Source organism: Drosophila virilis, unplaced genomic scaffold (genome assembly GCF_030788295.1).
Source record: "Drosophila virilis strain 15010-1051.87 unplaced genomic scaffold, Dvir_AGI_RSII-ME tig00001170, whole genome shotgun sequence".
NCBI lineage: Eukaryota > Metazoa > Arthropoda > Insecta > Diptera > Drosophilidae > Drosophila > Drosophila virilis.
The window spans coordinates 1491544-1508624 of NW_027212828.1; the positions used below are offsets into that span (position 1 = coordinate 1491544).

The 17081-nt window shown below is 39.1% G+C and overlaps 1 protein-coding gene across 11 annotated transcripts in view; it reads right to left on the bottom strand.

The window, feature by feature from the left end:
- nAChRalpha4 (nicotinic acetylcholine receptor alpha4) overlaps window positions 1-17081 on the bottom strand; it is a 366112-nt gene that overhangs the window by 243578 nt on the left and 105453 nt on the right. For 10 of the 11 annotated variants that reach the window (XR_011417140.1, XM_070210818.1, XM_032440807.2 and 7 more), the window contains one exon: window positions 12072-12181. Coding sequence is in view for 9 of the 11 variants with exons in the window: in XM_070210818.1 (XP_070066919.1) it covers window positions 12072-12181 (110 nt within the window). In the remaining 2 variants the exon portion in view is untranslated. Of the gene's footprint in view, window positions 1-12071; window positions 12186-17081 lie in introns of those variants that run through there. The other variant, XM_032440810.2, reaches the window with a different exon arrangement.

Below are 17081 nucleotides of genomic sequence, written 5' to 3' on the forward strand. Positions count from 1 at the left end.
TACAATACCCCAATAAATCGGAAAGTCATTTCCAAGTGTGTGACAGAATATTACGCCGATAAGCGAGATTTGAGAACTCTCAAGTATCAGATGTTCTCACTGACACAGGGTCGTCTGTCCGTTACCGAACTTTACCTAACGGCATACCACCAGTTGTCTTTGATTCTTAATCAGATAAGTGTTCAAGAAGACAAACCAGAAATGGTAAGGGCTTGGACAATTAGTTACCCTTGGACACGTTCGTTCGAGGTCTAAATGGCAATTTACCTCGACTCCGGGCTGTCAACGAGCCAAGAGATTTGAGCCACGCCCTGCATTTATTCAGCTTAGTAGAGAACCAAGAACATAGAAATTCTTGTATACCCAAAATCAGACAACAGCCGCCACCCCTACCAGCTAGACATTTTTCAGCTAGCCCGATTCGACACTGTATTACATGTATTACATCCCAAGACCAGTCGCAAACTACCAGACTGCACAACCAACAATTACTGAAAAAGAAAAACAATTCCCTCAGCCGGCATATGCACAATACGCTACACCCCAACAGTTCTAACAAAACATAGATAACACTACCCAGCGCCTCCACGCCCAACGGCTCCCAAACCGGAGCCCGAACCCGTACCGATGGAATAGGATGGTTTCTTGCAGACCGATTGGCGGGCCAAAAATAATTAATAATAACCATAACATACAACGTAGGATAGTTGCAGAGTCAAGCTGATAGAAGTATAGACACCTTACGAAGCACGCGCTAGTTTCCGGCTCTATCTCGTTGGCGATTGGGGGGTTCAGAAAAAGATTCCGAGATGTCAAATGCTCGTTTGCAAATTATTAATTATTAAAATTTCGCCGACCTATCAATCGGTTGGAACGACATCATAGACACGCCTCGAATCAGTTCCGGAGTAGCTGGTTAACCTTCCGGAATTGAACATTGCAAATCGTGTTTACCAATATTCGACTCTGAAAATCTGTGTTGGTAGCGTAAGCTTTGGAGCAGTCTATTACAGGCCAAATAACAGACGTCGATTGATCGTCACATCACTGGCTGTGGGGTGCCAATAGCAGCAATGCGCGCAGCCTTCAACTAGTTACCAGTCTAGCGCATTGTCAAGCGAAGATACCGGCCACATGTTCTCCCACAAGATACTCCATCTCGCATAGACTTCTCTATCTACCAGGAAATCCCTGACCACCTTCTTTCAATCGCTGACGATTGAGACCTCCCGAGCGACCACTTGGCACTGAGAGTTACCCTGGGGGAACAGGGCCAGAGTGGTCAGCACAATACCGGGGCCGATCAACGCTCGCACTGATCTTGGTGTCTGCCAGAGACAGATATGAGTGAAAGTATTTACCTTAACACCGAAATCAGCACTGGACTGGATGTAGAGGACAAAATAAGTCTTCCCGCCCACTTCTTTCTACTTCTGCGCTGTTATCTAATGGCGCGTAAGTTTGGAGTCAAAGTCAGGACAGCAATCTCCCCGGTTGGTTATATAAAGCCAGCGTACTGAGTCCCTTCCTTTACAATTTGTGCACGGCAAACCTCCCCAAACACTTGATGGCCACTTTTTCTGATGACGTAGCAATATTTTACTCCGCCCACCGTGAGTACGTAGCCACTGATAGGGCCCAGGAATGAGAGAATTCAATACCCCGAAGTACCAGGCGGTCAACTACATACAGAGGTGTGGCAAGGCTCAAGCAGTCTGTATAGATGGCATCCAGGCATAAGCGCTGACTGGTACGTTACAGACTTCAAAATACAGACTATAGACAGCCAAGTCGAAGCACTCGGCAACCGATTCAATGAACGCTTGGAGCGACATTGTAACCGGGAAGAAAGAGACCTCGCTGGGAGGTGTGTAATCCGGAGACCCAAGAGAAGATCCTTTAAGACCCTCCAGCCACGACACAGGGCCCCCGACTACCTATGTGACGATGCCATACTCAAAGAAGACGCATTTGACGTTTGTCCACGATGAAGCCTGAGGACCCTTCCAGTCCTGGCGAAGTACCACCTAAGTTAACTGTGTTGTAATCAAAATGAATGCTATTGAATCAATACAATAAAACTCATTCGATGGACAAACAAAAATAAGTTTGTTATCTCAAAAGATAAGCCAATAAAATCTTTCCTGTTACCCACACTTAAAACTTTCCATAGGGTATTAGGTAAATATACCCTTAAACAGCTTACCGCTATTATTGACGTTAAACACGACATATTAATAATAAATGGTAACTATAGAATTAAAGTAAAAAAAAAAACTAGCATTTCAAGCGGTCAATATTATTAAAATAAAAACTGAAAATATGACACACATGAAAATGTCACAGTTCGTATCACTCAAACACACTCAGACTTGTTCGCAGACCCAGACGAAAAACTGACCGACACCACGAAACTGTTAGGTGAGATAAGAATGACATCGTACTCTACGGTATATAGCAAGCATTACCCATACCCTGCTTCTCTCAGAGGAGAAGTAGAAAAATAATAACATCAGTTTTTGCGCGACGGCTTTATGAGACTTTCACGGTCGCCGTACAAATCATCGACTATAGGAAACTTAAGGCGGTAACAATTTCGGATCGGTATCCAATCCCTAAAATCGAAGAAATAATCGGGCATTTGGGTGAGAACAAATATTTCTCTGTGCTCGATCTGAAAAGTGGTTTTCATCAAATTCCACTCAAGGAGAGAGATATAGAAAAAACAGAATTTGCAGTAAACGGAGGTAAATATAAGTTTACCAGATTTCCATTTGGGCTGGAAAATTCCCCATCAATACGCCCGGGGTTCTGGATGACATTCTAAGGGAACACGTTGCAAAAATATGCTACTTTTAAATCGACGATATTAACGTCTATAGTCAGTCTGACAACGATCACGCCAAACACCTAAAAATGATCTTTACGGCCCTAGGCAAGGCGAACATGAAAATACAAATAGACAAATGTGAGTTTTTCAAAATCGAAGTTTTTTAGTTTTTTAAGTTTAACCATATTGACAAACGGTGGAAAATCCAATTCCTAAAAAGTAAGGGCTATAGAAAAGTTCCCTATGCCCACCACCCTCAAGGAGTTGCGTTCTTTTCTGGGCTTATCGAGTTATTATACGAGATTTATACGCGATTATGCAAAATAAGCCACAACTCTTACAACTCGTCTTAGGGGAGAAAACGCCAGACTCTCCAAAAATGTCTCGCATGAAGTAAAAGTGACATTTGACAACAGCGTACTAGACGCATTCAAAAAAATCAAGTTATCAGAGCAGTCTCAGAACAAGACGGTAAGCCTATCACCTGCATATCGCGTACACTTTCCAAAGCAGAAGAAAATTACGCAACGAATGAGCTTGCATATGTATTTATACGGAACTGCAAAAATAATAATATTCACCGACTATCAACCTTTAACTGTCGCTCTTAGCTACCATTGTGGTAATGGGAAACTCAAAAGGTGGAAAAGCTACCTTCAAGAGTACAATCATGAGCTACGTTACAAGCCAGGGACTTCAAACTTAGTTGCGGAAGCTTACTCCAGAAATCCCCAAAGCCCTCAAATAAATAGCACAAGTGCAACGGTACATAGCGACAATAGCTCGTTACATAAACTCATTCCCATTATGGATGTTCCAATAACCGTTTACAAGAACCAACTTTTTGTTATACAAATATTAAATAAAACGCTTAACCCTTAAATTGTAAATGGACTATTCACATCAGAAAACATTATGGGTAAAATCCAGAATATCTACCTCTTACCCTTCGGCACCAACAAAGTACGATACACGCAAAAATTAATAGAAGACGTCACCTTCCATGACGAACAAACAGAAATAATAATGAAAGAACACACCAAGGCTCACAACAGTGCAATACAAAATAAAATTTAAATCTGGAGTAAATTATTTTTTCCCAACATTAAAAGTAAGACAGAAACTATGGCAAAAAGCTTCGAAGCTTGTAAGGAAAACAAGTACGATAGGCACGCCAAAAGCGAGGTGCAACCGAAGTGTCCTACCCGCAATAGACATATTTTCTAAATACCCTCAAATAAAAATCTTGAAATCAAAAGCAGCTGAAGACATCAAGCAGCAACTTCGTGAGGTCATGATCGCCTTTGGTATGTTGAAATTCCTTTTGGAGAACCAATTGAAAGCAACTGTCTACACGGCACCGCAATACAACTCAGTAAGCAGTTTTTCTGATTTCATTCAACTCTGACCGAAATAATGAGATGTGTAAAGAAGGATGAAGACCTGATATTCAAGGCCGTTGAATTATACAACCGTACATCCGTACACTTCACAGTAAACGCAAGACCGATAGATATTTTTTCGGAACTCAGCATACTAGTGACCCTCAGGAATTAGAAGTTACAACAACTAAAATCAGAAAAATAAATAAAAAATAATAAAAAGCAAGAGTCTCAAGTTGTCCGCTTCATCAAAAATGCAGTAAAGGGATCTTTCCTACGCGCTGGCTAATATGAAATTCGGTTTATCTAGAAACCGGTACGCCAGTCTGGGGCTAAAGCAAATGATTTTGTCTTAAATTAAGGACACACTTCAGGGAGGTAAAATAATACGCCAGGCCATCAATGGAGAAAATGATATCCCGCTCACGAGTCCAACTTCGGGTCATGGAAGAAAAACCTCGAAAGAATAAGGGCCAAGACCATACCTATAAATATTATTTAATCACTCTAGCCATACGCAATAAAGTAATAGGAGAAGCAGATACTGTGATTGGGTTGTACAATGTGTGACAGAATATTACGCCGATAAGCGAGATTTGAAAACTCTCAAGTATCAGATGTTCTCACTGACACAGGGTCGTCTGTCCGTTACCGAACTTTACCTAATGGCATACCACCAGTTGTCTTTGATTCTTAATCAGATAAGTGTTCAAGAAGACAAACCAGAAATGGTAAGGGCTTGGACAATTAGTTACCCTTGGACACGTTCGTTCGAGGTCTAAATGGCAATTTACCTCGACTCCGGGCTGTCAACGAGCCAAGAGATTTGAGCCACGCCCTGCATTTATTCAGCTTAGTAGAGAACCAAGAACAGAGAAATTCTTGTATACCCAAAATCAGACAACAGCCGCCACCCCTACCAGCTAGACATTTTTCAGCTAGCCCGATTCGACACTGTATTACATGTATTACATCCCAAGACCAGTCGCAAACTACCAGACTGCACAACCAACAATTACTGAAAAAGAAAAACAATTCCCTCAGCCGGCATATGCACAATACGCTACACCCCAACAGTTCTAACAAAACATAGATAACACTACCCAGCGCCTCCACGCCCAACGGCTCCCAAACCGGAGCCCGAACCCGTACCGATGGAATAGGATGGTTTCTTGCAGACCGATTGGCGGGCCAAAAATAATTAATAATAACTATAACATACAACGTAGGATAGTTGCAGAGTCAAGCTGATAGAAGTATAGACACCTTACGAAGCACGCGCTAGTTTCCGGCTCTATCTCGTCGGCGATTGGGGGGTTCAGAAAAAGATTCCGAGATGTCAAATGCTCGTTTGCAAATTATTAATTATTAAAATTTCGCGTGTTGTTTTGGGGGAACGACCTATCAATCGGTTGGAACGACATCATAGACACGCCTCGAATCAGTTCCGGAGTAGCTGGTTAACCTTCCGGAATTGAGCATTGCAAATCGTGTTTACCAATATTCGACTCTGAAAATCTGTGTTAGTAGCGTAAACTTTGGAGCAGTCTATTACAGGCCAAATAACAGACGTCGATTGATCGTCACATCACTGGCTGTGGGGTGCCAATAGCAGCAATGCACGCAGCCTTCAACTAGTTACCAGTCTAGCGCATTGTCAAGCGAAGATACCGGCCACATGTTCTCCCACAAGATACTCCATCTCGCATAGACTTCTCTATCTACCAGGGAATCCCTGACCACCTTCTTTCAATCGCTGACGATTGGGACCTCCCGAGCGACCACTTGGCACTGAGAGTTACCCTGGGGGAACAGGGCCAGAGTGGTCAGCACAATACCGGGGCCGATCAACGCTCGCACTGATCTTGGTGTCTGCCAGAGACAGATATGAGTGAAAGTATTCACCTTAACACCGAAATCAGCACTGGACTGGATGTAGAGGACAAAATAAGTCTTCCCGCCCACTTCTTTCTACTTCTGCGCTGTTATCTAATGGCGCGTAAGTTTGGAGTCAAAGTCAGGACAGCAATCTCCCCGGTTGGTTATATAAAGGCAGCGTACTGAGTCCCTTCCTTTACAATTTGTGCACGGCAAACCTCCCCAAAAACTTGATGGACACTTTTTCTGATGACGTAGCAATATTTTACTCCGCCCACCGTGAGTACGTAGCCACTGATAGGGCCCAGGAATGAGAGAATGCAATACCCCGAAGTACCAGGCGGTCAACTACATACAGAGGTGTGGCAAGGCTCAAGCAGTCTGGATAGATGGCATCCAGGCATAAGCGCTGACTGGTACGTTACAGACTTCAAAATACAGACTATAGACAGCCAAGTCGAAGCACTCGGCAACCGATTCAATGAACGCTTGGAGCGACATTGTAACCGGGAAGAAAGAGACCTCGCTGGGAGGTGTGTAATCCGGAGACCCAAGAGAAGATCCTTTAAGACCCTCCAGCCACGACACAGGGCCCCCGACTACCTATGTGACGATGCCATACTCAAAGAAGACGCATTTGACGTTTGTCCACGATGAAGCCTGAGGACCCTACCAGTCCTGGCGAAGTACCACCTAAGTTAACTGTGTTGTAATCAAAATGAATGCTATTGAATCAATACAATAAAACTCATTCGGTGGACAAACAAAAATAAGTTTGTTATCTCAAAAGATAAGCCAATAAAATCTTTCCTGTTACCCACACTTAAAACTTTCCATAGGATATTAGGTAAATATACCCTTAAACAGCTTACCGCTATTATTGACGTTAAACACGACATATTAATAATAAATGGTAACTATAGAATTAAAGTAAAAAAAAAAACTAGCATTTCAAGCGGTCAATATTATTAAAATAAAAACTGAAAATATGACACACATGAAAATGTCACAGTTCGTATCACTCAAACACACTCAGACTTGTTCGCAGACCCAGACGAAAAACTGACCGACACCACGAAACTGTTAGGTGAGATAAGAATGACATCGTACTCTACGGTATATAGCAAGCATTACCCATACCTTGCTTCTCTCAGAGGAGAAGTAGAAAAATAATTACATCAGTTTTTGCGCGACGGCTTTATGAGACTCTCACGGTCGCCGTATAAATCATCGACTATAGGAAACTTAAGGCGGTAACAATTTCGGATCGGTATCCAATCCCTAAAATCGAAGAAATAATCGGACATTTGGGTGAGAACAAATATTTCTCTGTGCTCGATCTGAAAAGTGGTTTTCATCAAATTCCACTCAAGGAGAGAGATATAGAAAAAACAGAATTTGCAGTAAACGGAGGTAAATATAAGTTTACCAGACTTCCATTTGGGCTGGAAAATTCCCCATCAATACGCCCGGGGGTTCTGGATGACATTCTAAGGGAACACGTTGCAAGAATATGCTACTTTTAAATCGACGATATTAACGTCTATAGTCAGTCTGACAACGATCACGCCAAACACCTAAAAATGATCTTTACGGCCCTAGGCAAGGCGAACATGAAAATACAAATAGACAAATGTGAGTTTTTCAAAATCGAAGTTTTTTAGTTTTTTAAGTTTAACCATATTGACAAACGGTGGAAAATCCAATTCCTAAAAAGTAAGGGCTATAGAAAAGTTCCCTATGCCCACCACCTTCAAGGAGTTGCGTTCTTTTCTGGGCTTATCGAGTTATTATACGAGATTTATACGCGATTATGCAAAATTAGCCAAAACTCTTACAACTCGTCTTAGGGGAGAAAATGCCAGACTCTCCAAAAATGTCTCTCATGAAGTAAAAGTGACATTTGACAACAGCGTACTAGACGCATTCAAAAAAATCAAGTTATAGGAGCAGTCTCAGAACAAGACGGTAAGCCTATCACCAGCATATCGCGTACACTTTCCAAAGCAGAAGAAAATTACGCAACGAATGAACTTGCATATGTATTTATACGGAACTGCAAAAATAATAATATTCACCGACTATCAACCTTTATCTTTCGCTCTTAGCAACCATTGTGGTAATGGGAAACTCAAAAGGTGGAAAAGCTACCTTCAAGAGTGCAATCATGAGCTACGTTACAAGCCAGGGACTTCAAACTTAGTTGCGGAAACTTATTTCAGAAATCCCCAAGGCCCTTAAATAAATAGCACAACTGCAACAGTACATAGCGATAATAGCTCGTTACATAAACTCATTCCCATTATGGAAGTTCCAATAAACGTTTACAAGAACCAACTTTTTGTAATACAAATATCAAAGAAAACGCTTAACCCTTAAATTGTAAATGGACTATTCACATCAGAAAACATAATGGGTAAAATCCAGAATATCTACCTCTTACCCTTCGGCACCAACAAAGTACGATACACGCAAAAATTAATAGAAGACGTCACCTTCCATGACGAACAAACAGAAATAATAATGAAAGAACACACCAAGGCTCACAACAGTGCAATACAAAATAAAATTTAAATCTGGAGTAAATTATTTTTCCCAACATTAAAAGTAAGATAGAAACTATGGCAAAAAGCTTCGAAACTTGTAAGGAAAACAAGTACGATAGGCACGGCAAAAGCGAGGTGCAAACGAAGTGTCCTAACCGCAATAGACAAATTTTCTAAATACCCTCAAATAAAAATCTTGAAATCAAAAGCAGCTGAAGACATCAAGCAGCCACTTCGTGAGGTCGTGATCGCCTTTGGTATGTCGAAATTCCTTTTGGAGAACCAATTGAAAGCAACCGTCTACACGACACTGCAATACAACTCAGTAAGCAGTGGTCAGATTTCATTCAACTCTGACCGAAATAAAGAGATGTGTAAAGAAGGATGAAGACCTGATGTTCAAGGCCGTTGAATTATACAACCGTTCATCCGTACACTTCACAGTAAACGCAAGACCGATAGATATTTTTTCGGAACTCAGCATACTAGTGACCCTCAGGAATTATAAGTTACAACAACTAAAATCAGAAAAATTTAAGAAAAAAACAGGATGCAGATTTGCAATACCATAACAGCAAGAAAAAAATAATTAAACGGTATAAGACAGGAGGCACAGTATATGTCACGATAAATAAAAGATTAGCCTCAAAATCGCACCAAAGTACTGAAAAGAAAAAGTAGCAGAAAATAGAAAAACTAATATCAAAACACAAAATGGTAGAATTATCCACAAAAATAATATCAACATTATATTCCACAGGCTATTCTTGCCGACAAATATCCTAGTCTACTCACACTCGCAGCTTATTCCGATAAAAGCAGGCGCTGCAGCCGTATTTTGTACGGCACTTACAGAATTATCCACGAATTATACGTAGAGGAATACAAAATGCCGTTCGGTAACCTATCGAACTGATTAAACGAAATACAAAGAACACACCCATTTTTCCCGAACCTTGCATTTGGAACTTTCCAAGGCCGAAACTGACCTACGACGGCTCAAACTAACCCAACGAAAAGTTAGAGGCACTGCCCACAGCATGGAAATGGTTGATCGGTACACCGGACCACAAAGACCACGAATATTTATCACTAAAATGAACGAACAATTTAAGAACAATAATAATCAATTAGTTATAGAGTTTCAAGCAAAAGAATTAATGAATTAAGCGAAGTAGCAAATAATATAATAAAATCCGAAACTGAAAACAAAATGCTTAAAGAAGAAAAAGCTACTATTCTAAAATATAAGCTTCGTATTTTAAAAGAAGAATTAAATAATTCATTTTACGCTATCGATTGGACTAAAACAAACACAATAAGTTCTGTCATTTAGTATGAAATAGAAATCGAAAATACAACAAGCCGCAGAAGAATTATTAGAATTAGCTACGATTAAAATAGCAACGAGCGGTAAAAGCATTATTTTAAGTTGAAAAAAAAAACTTGGTAGAATTTAGAAACGACACATATTACATATCTGCTGAGAAGCCAGGTGGCTGATTATACAATAGCTAATAGCCAACATGTGCCCACACGAAGAACATTTTACCGGTACGATTCCCCTTAACGATTTCAAAAGTTCAAAAGTATCGGCATCGATAAGGAGACAATGACTTTAAGGGGGACATTCCATATCTAATTCGATAACTGTACAGTAAGAATTTGAGAAGACGAGTACGTGTCGAAAACAATGATGTTCGCAGAAGCAACTCCACCCTTGCTTCTATTAATAGAAGAACAAACAAAAGGCGACGAAGTTCTATCGAAATCAATATTAACAACACAAAAGGTGCAGCAACACCAATCCGACAACCGTGAACGTTACGCTCTCAAACACACTGCTCATTTCAATAGTGGCAGTAATCGTTCGCCTGATTAGGCAAAGAAGCATCTCGCAACAAATCATCGGGGACGCTACTCGAGCAGAAGCCATTCCAATAGAACACTCCAACTTTACCCAAACACGCTATTACATCGCGTCCGAGGATGTCCGCATTTAAAGGAGGAGGAGTTAAGAACAGTTATTACAAATACTAATCATGCACCCAGCGGATTCCTATGAGCCGTCGTGACAGCTCCACCTTGGGCTTCAACATGGCCACTTGACACCAACCAATGAAGCGGAAACGGCGACAGCAGTAGCAGAGGCGACAAGCTAACGGCGACAACATAAAATAATAAATAAATATATATAAATATTAGGCCAAATTTTGTCAAGTTAGTTCTTAAGCAGCACTACAAATAAAAAGATGTGTTTTTTTTTTTTAATAAAAAAAAATGATCAATTGTTTTAATTAATTTAAAATTTGAGTCTCCACCAAGTCACCGTTTGCCGTCCCAATTTTTGCATTTGCCTTCTATAGCTAACACATACGTTTACAAGATGATTTGAACGCTATGCAACTTTGGTGGTCGGCCAATCAATTGCATCTTAATTATTCCAGGTGTATGCTTATGACCTTTAATCTTACTACACCTTATCCTGTCATTTGTACAATCGGCAAGACTTCATTGCAACGTATACTATCTGTTAAGGATCTAGGCGTTCTTTTAGATTCTAAGCTGAGACATGGATTTATTTTTCTGTTAGGGCGTCTTCAATTCTCTGATCCGTCCAGACCTACCAGAAATTATCGCCCCTTTTCCTACGCGCAGAAAATATTACTCTGTACACAATCCATTTCGCGTCTTGTGCAAAAATACAATAGTTTGTATCAAGCTATTTCATTCGAACTTTCTTTCCCTTAATAACTTGATTCATTTTTTTTCCCCATTTATTTGATTTTCTTAAATAATATAGTAAATTAGCATTAATAATAATATTTATTTAGAAATAATATTTTCGCTATTTATACCTTAGTACTCTGTAGGCTGTAATAACGTCACTGACAAAATGAATTATGAAAATGAGCATAACTGGCCGGACGGGCAAATAAAACACCTCCATCGTGTCGGTGATGCTATAGGAAAATTGTGTATTCTAATTAGGCTTTGGACATCTAATTTTTATATTATTATCCATTAAATAATTAGGAGGATAATCGTTTTTTCCGATCATTAACAAATAAAAAAAAATTTTTTTGACTTTGAAAAAGGGTCATTATATAGTAAGTGGTCCGCCCTATTTCAACATATGTTCTTGTAAAAGACTGCATTAAGGATGGTATCAGATGTACCATGTCTGCAAGGATATTTAAGCTCCAGAACCTCGAAGACTCATTTTAAAAATAATGCAAATATTCCGATTTTTAAACTTATACAAAGGAATTTATATACTTCTTAAAATTTAAAATTGCTTTGTGCTATCTGATCCTGCGAATCCGCAGTCAAATTTTGAATGCTTTGAAACATATAGATACATTAAAACTAATTTAAAAATTGTAATCTAATGGCCATTCATTCAATACAACCAATTTTTATTTTGTTACTTACTTATTGTAAAGTACAATGTCTGGCCTCCAAATGTGATCAGACGGAACGTGTAGCATATGGACTCCGCCATATTCTTTGGGTTCCCACCTTAATTTGTAGTCGTACCATGACTGTAAAAAAAGATGATGATTCTTAAATTTTTTGAATGACATTTAAATAATTGTAAATAACGCAACCAAAAGTACTGAACTGATCTACGAGAATCATACATATGTAAATTTATGTATGTAAAACTATATGTCCTGACTGACTGACTGATTCGTGATCAACGCATACCTTATGTGATGAAGATTCACGCCAAGACGCGAACTTTCATTCGCAGGTTTGGAAGTTAAGTTATCGATTATCGGAAACAAAACGCATCTAAAAGTTGAAGTCTCTAGTTCTTATAGGTTTTGATATCCTTGCGTTCATACATACGGACAGACGGACGGACGGACAGACGGACATGGCAAGATCGACTCGGCTATTGGTGTTGATCAAGAATATATATACTTTATGGGGTCGGAGATGCTGCCTTCTGAGTGTTACATACATTAGGCTTTTGCACAAATACAATATACCCTTATACCAAAGGCAATATAAACACAAAGATGAGTAACGCCCATACATTTTAATGCGACACAAAATTTCTAGCCTGGCCTTTCATTTGGCCTTTGAGGCTTCGTACGGCATGCCTGTCGACTGGTTGTTCGTTCTCCAAAGACCAGACGAACGAATGCCGAAGTCGCGGCTTGCTGATGCTGACACGAGCTACGAAGTTAGTCGCCAGCCTGCCTTCAGCAAAGCTGGTCGATGCTGCTTTGTTTCTGAAGTACATAGAGCGAAAAAGTTGAGAACTTTACGATCGACGCAAAGTGCTTGTGCTTTATCCATGAAATACGTGCTTTATTTAAATGATATATTACCCTAGATATTAACAAATCATTTTACAGGCAAATTTAAGAACTTTTATAATTTTTACACAAGGCGCTTCTTGCGCAATAACTATGTTAAGAAAATAGCACACATAGATTGATTTCACGTTTCTTTTTGGACAGTGTATGCTCGAGAAAAGTTCTTGTCTCAGTCAATGGCGTGCAAGCACCTTTGGTTGTATGCGTGAATTACACATGCATAAGAACTTTAAAGTATGTATGTATGTGTTGTTATTCACTGCCCTGGCTTAAGCTTGCAAGAAACTAATTTTGTTAGTTTTCTTGCGTAGATCATGACCTATCCCGAATTTGTGTTGATAGATCAATTCATTTTGTGTACTGAGGTTGGCTCCGTAGCAAATATGTATTTCTAAGTCGATGCAAATGTTGACCAGCCAGAGACTTTGCCAGAGAAGTGGATAACAACACATTCAAATATGCTGTTATGTATGTATATTCACAAGCAGACAAACATAATTGCTTGCACGGCCCTGACCGAGCCGAAGCTGAGAGCAAATTTTATTTTTAGCTTTTTCGTTCTCTCGGCTGTGAGAGCGCAATGCTACAGATTTCGTTCTCAATTTTCAAAAATCAAGCTGCATAGTAGCATTTTGTTGTATGGCGTTACTTCTCTTAGTGTTTTTATTGTCTTTGCTTATACCCATTTTTAATGGGTTCAGGGTATAAAAAGTTCCCTTGGCAGGGCTCGAACTCGCAACTGACCGCATTACTTGCTGTTAACTTTACTCAACAGCCACACCAGCAAAAAAAAAAATAATAATACTTTCCCCGGTAGGGCTCGAGCTCGCGACAGACCGCACCACCTGCTATGCCTCTACTCAGCAGCCACACCAACAATTAAGTACTTATGATAAAAAAAGGAACTTAAATAACATTACAAAGAAAAGATGGAATTACCATGCTGTTAGAATGCGAAGCAGACGCGCATGAATGTGTGTGTGTACATGAATACAGAAATTCTTAAAGCTGCTGCCCCATTCAATTGCGCAGTTGCATATAACTTTGGTTTTTCTTAACCGATCTGTATGAAATTTTCTACAGTATATCTTATTATATCATAGAATATTTGTGTATTCTGAAAAAGTCAATTGCATTTAAATTGTTGTTTTAAATGGGTTGGCAATAAAAGTTGGGTTATAAACTTGATTTATAGCTCTGTGGTGGTAGCGGGGAGGTGGCGATAGGTATAAAATGAAAGATACTTAAAAAATATATAATATTCTAGAATCAACATATCATGTTTGGTAACTAGCTTTTATTATTTATCCAACAGAAAACAGGATGCCGATATCGATTTTAATCGATTGCTTTGAAACGGAGTAAGTTCTCGATTATCGGAAACAAACTCGATCTGCGCGGGAACTAGGAGCACCTACATCTAAAATTTCAAGTCTCTAGCTCTTATAGGTTCTGAGATCCTTGCGTTCATCCATACGGACGGACGGACGGGCGGACAGACAGACGGACATGGCTAGATCGACTCGGCTATTGGTGCTGATCAAGAATATATATACTTAATGGGGTCGGATATGCTTCCTTCTGCCTGTTGGATTTTGCACAAATACAATATACCCTTATACCCATTTTTAATGGGTTCAGGGTATAAAAATGGCGGGTAATAGTGGATTATCGGCAAGTAAATAAAAACTTCTGGCAGATAAATATTCATTACCTAGAATAGTTTAAATGTTAGATCAATTAGGAAGAGTGAAAGATTTGTCGTATCTGAACCTTACGTCTGGATTCCACCAAATATAACTAGAAAATAAATCTGAAAATATAACATCGTTTTCTATGATCACTGGCTCATTTCACGCGATTACCCTATGGTCTAAACATAGCCCCAAACACAATTATTAGAATGATGCATCTTGCTCTTTCTGGTCTAGAACTATCGCAAGCATTTCTCTACATGGATGATTTAGTTGTTATTGGTTACTCTGAACAGCACATGTTCAAAAATCTTACAGGTATATTTGAACTTTGGAGAAAATCTCAACCTTAAACTAACCTCAGAGAAATATTCATTCTTTATGCACGAGGTAACATTTCTTGGCCATTAATGTATAGACCATGGCATCCTTCCGGATGATAAAAAGTATGATGTAATTAAAAACTATCCAACTGTTGAGATGCAGATAGTTCACGCTTACTAAGGCATGGATGAAGCCAGCATTATTGCAATACCCTTTTTTTAGCAAAGAACTTTGCATAGCTAGAGATGTAAGTAAACATACATGTGGTGCAGTACTTTCAAAAGACATAAGCCCATTCACACAGGGAGAAAGTAATAAATCGACTACAGATCAGGAATTAGCAGCAATACACTGGGCAATAAAACATTTCAGACCCTATATCTATGGAAGGCATTTCGAAGAAAGAACAGATCGGTCTATGATACTTATACTATATACCAGTATACTTATTTTCAATGAAGAATCCTTACTCAAAATATACAAGAACAAGATAAGACATAGAAGAGTATCAATTTACAGTAGTTGAATACCTCAAGGGGAAGGACAACCAGGTTGCGGATGCATTATTTCGCATAAACGTAGAAGACTTAATACAAATAAACAGAAATATATTGATGGAACAAAGAAGATCAACGAAAAGGCATGATAAAATATATGAGCCCAATGTCTACGAGGTCGTTAGTAATAGTGACGCAAAGAAATTCGTAACAAGTAAGGGGTTCTAGTCGGGAACTCCCGACTAGGGATACCCTGAACCCTCTTCTTCCAACATCAAATGCATATATTTATTCAATTTTAGAAGCTATATGTCAAGTTTGCTGACTCTAGCTCTTATTATTTACCAAAATTGCCTAAAATACAGGATATCGATATCGATTTTAATCGATTGCTTTGAAACGGAGTACGTTATCGATTATCAATTATCGGAAACAAACTCGATCTGCGCAGGCACTAGGAGCACCTACATCTAAAATTTCAAGTCTCTAGCTCTTATAGGTTCTCAGATCCTTGCGTTCATACATACGGACCGACGGACGGACGGACAGACGGACAGACAGACAGACGGACATGGCTAGATCAACTCGGCTATTGATGCTGATCAAGAATATATATACTTTATGGGGTCAGAGTTGCTTCTTTCTGCCTGTTACATACATTTGGATTTTGGACAAAAACAACATACCCTTTTACACATTTTTAATGGGTGCCGCGAATAAAAACAAAAATGTATAATTTCAAATGTTTACTCAAAAGAGAAAACCAGATTATTTCACAATTTCAGCTAAATATTTATATACTAATAAAAAATTCAGTTTAGGTCAATTTTTTCAAAGGCCTATTTCAGAGGCCGGGATACGCAAAATGATTAACTTATAGATGTCACCAAGTGAAAAATTTTTTTAATTTGTCACTCCAAATGATTTTAAAAATAAGGCCAACAAACATCTACTAAATATAAATATAGCGCTATTACAAAAGGTGACACAAGTAGACAAAAATGACGAAAGTTAAATCGATGCAATCCTGTTAAAATATCATATCGACCCAATAGAAGGAGGCCATACACGGATTACGCGTAGCTTATCAAAAATAATGAAACTATACTATTTTCCTAAAATTACACAAACCATAAAAAACTGTTTTAAAAACGTGTTTAGACTGCCAAGGAGCTAAAACTACAACATATATAAAAGCCCCCATGATTATAACCAACACCCCAAACACAGCTTTTGACACTGTTTTAATTGATACCATCGGCCCATTACATCGAGAATGGCAATGAGTATGCATTAACTATAATATGCGACCTTACAAAATATCTTGTTGCAATACCAGTAGCAGATAATAGCGCAAAAACAGTAGCCAAAGCAATATTTGAATCATTTGTACTAAAGTACGGTCCTATGAAGAAGTTCATAACAGACAAGGGTACTGTGTATAAAAATTCACTTATTAATAACCTCAGTCTTCGGCTAGCTCTCATTGCGGGCAGACGTCATTTTCTTATTAGTAGAGTCTAATTGGTGTATTTCGTTTGCGACCCACGCGGTCAATCATTGATTATTTTTCTCACATTCTTTCGCGAATGTAGTTAA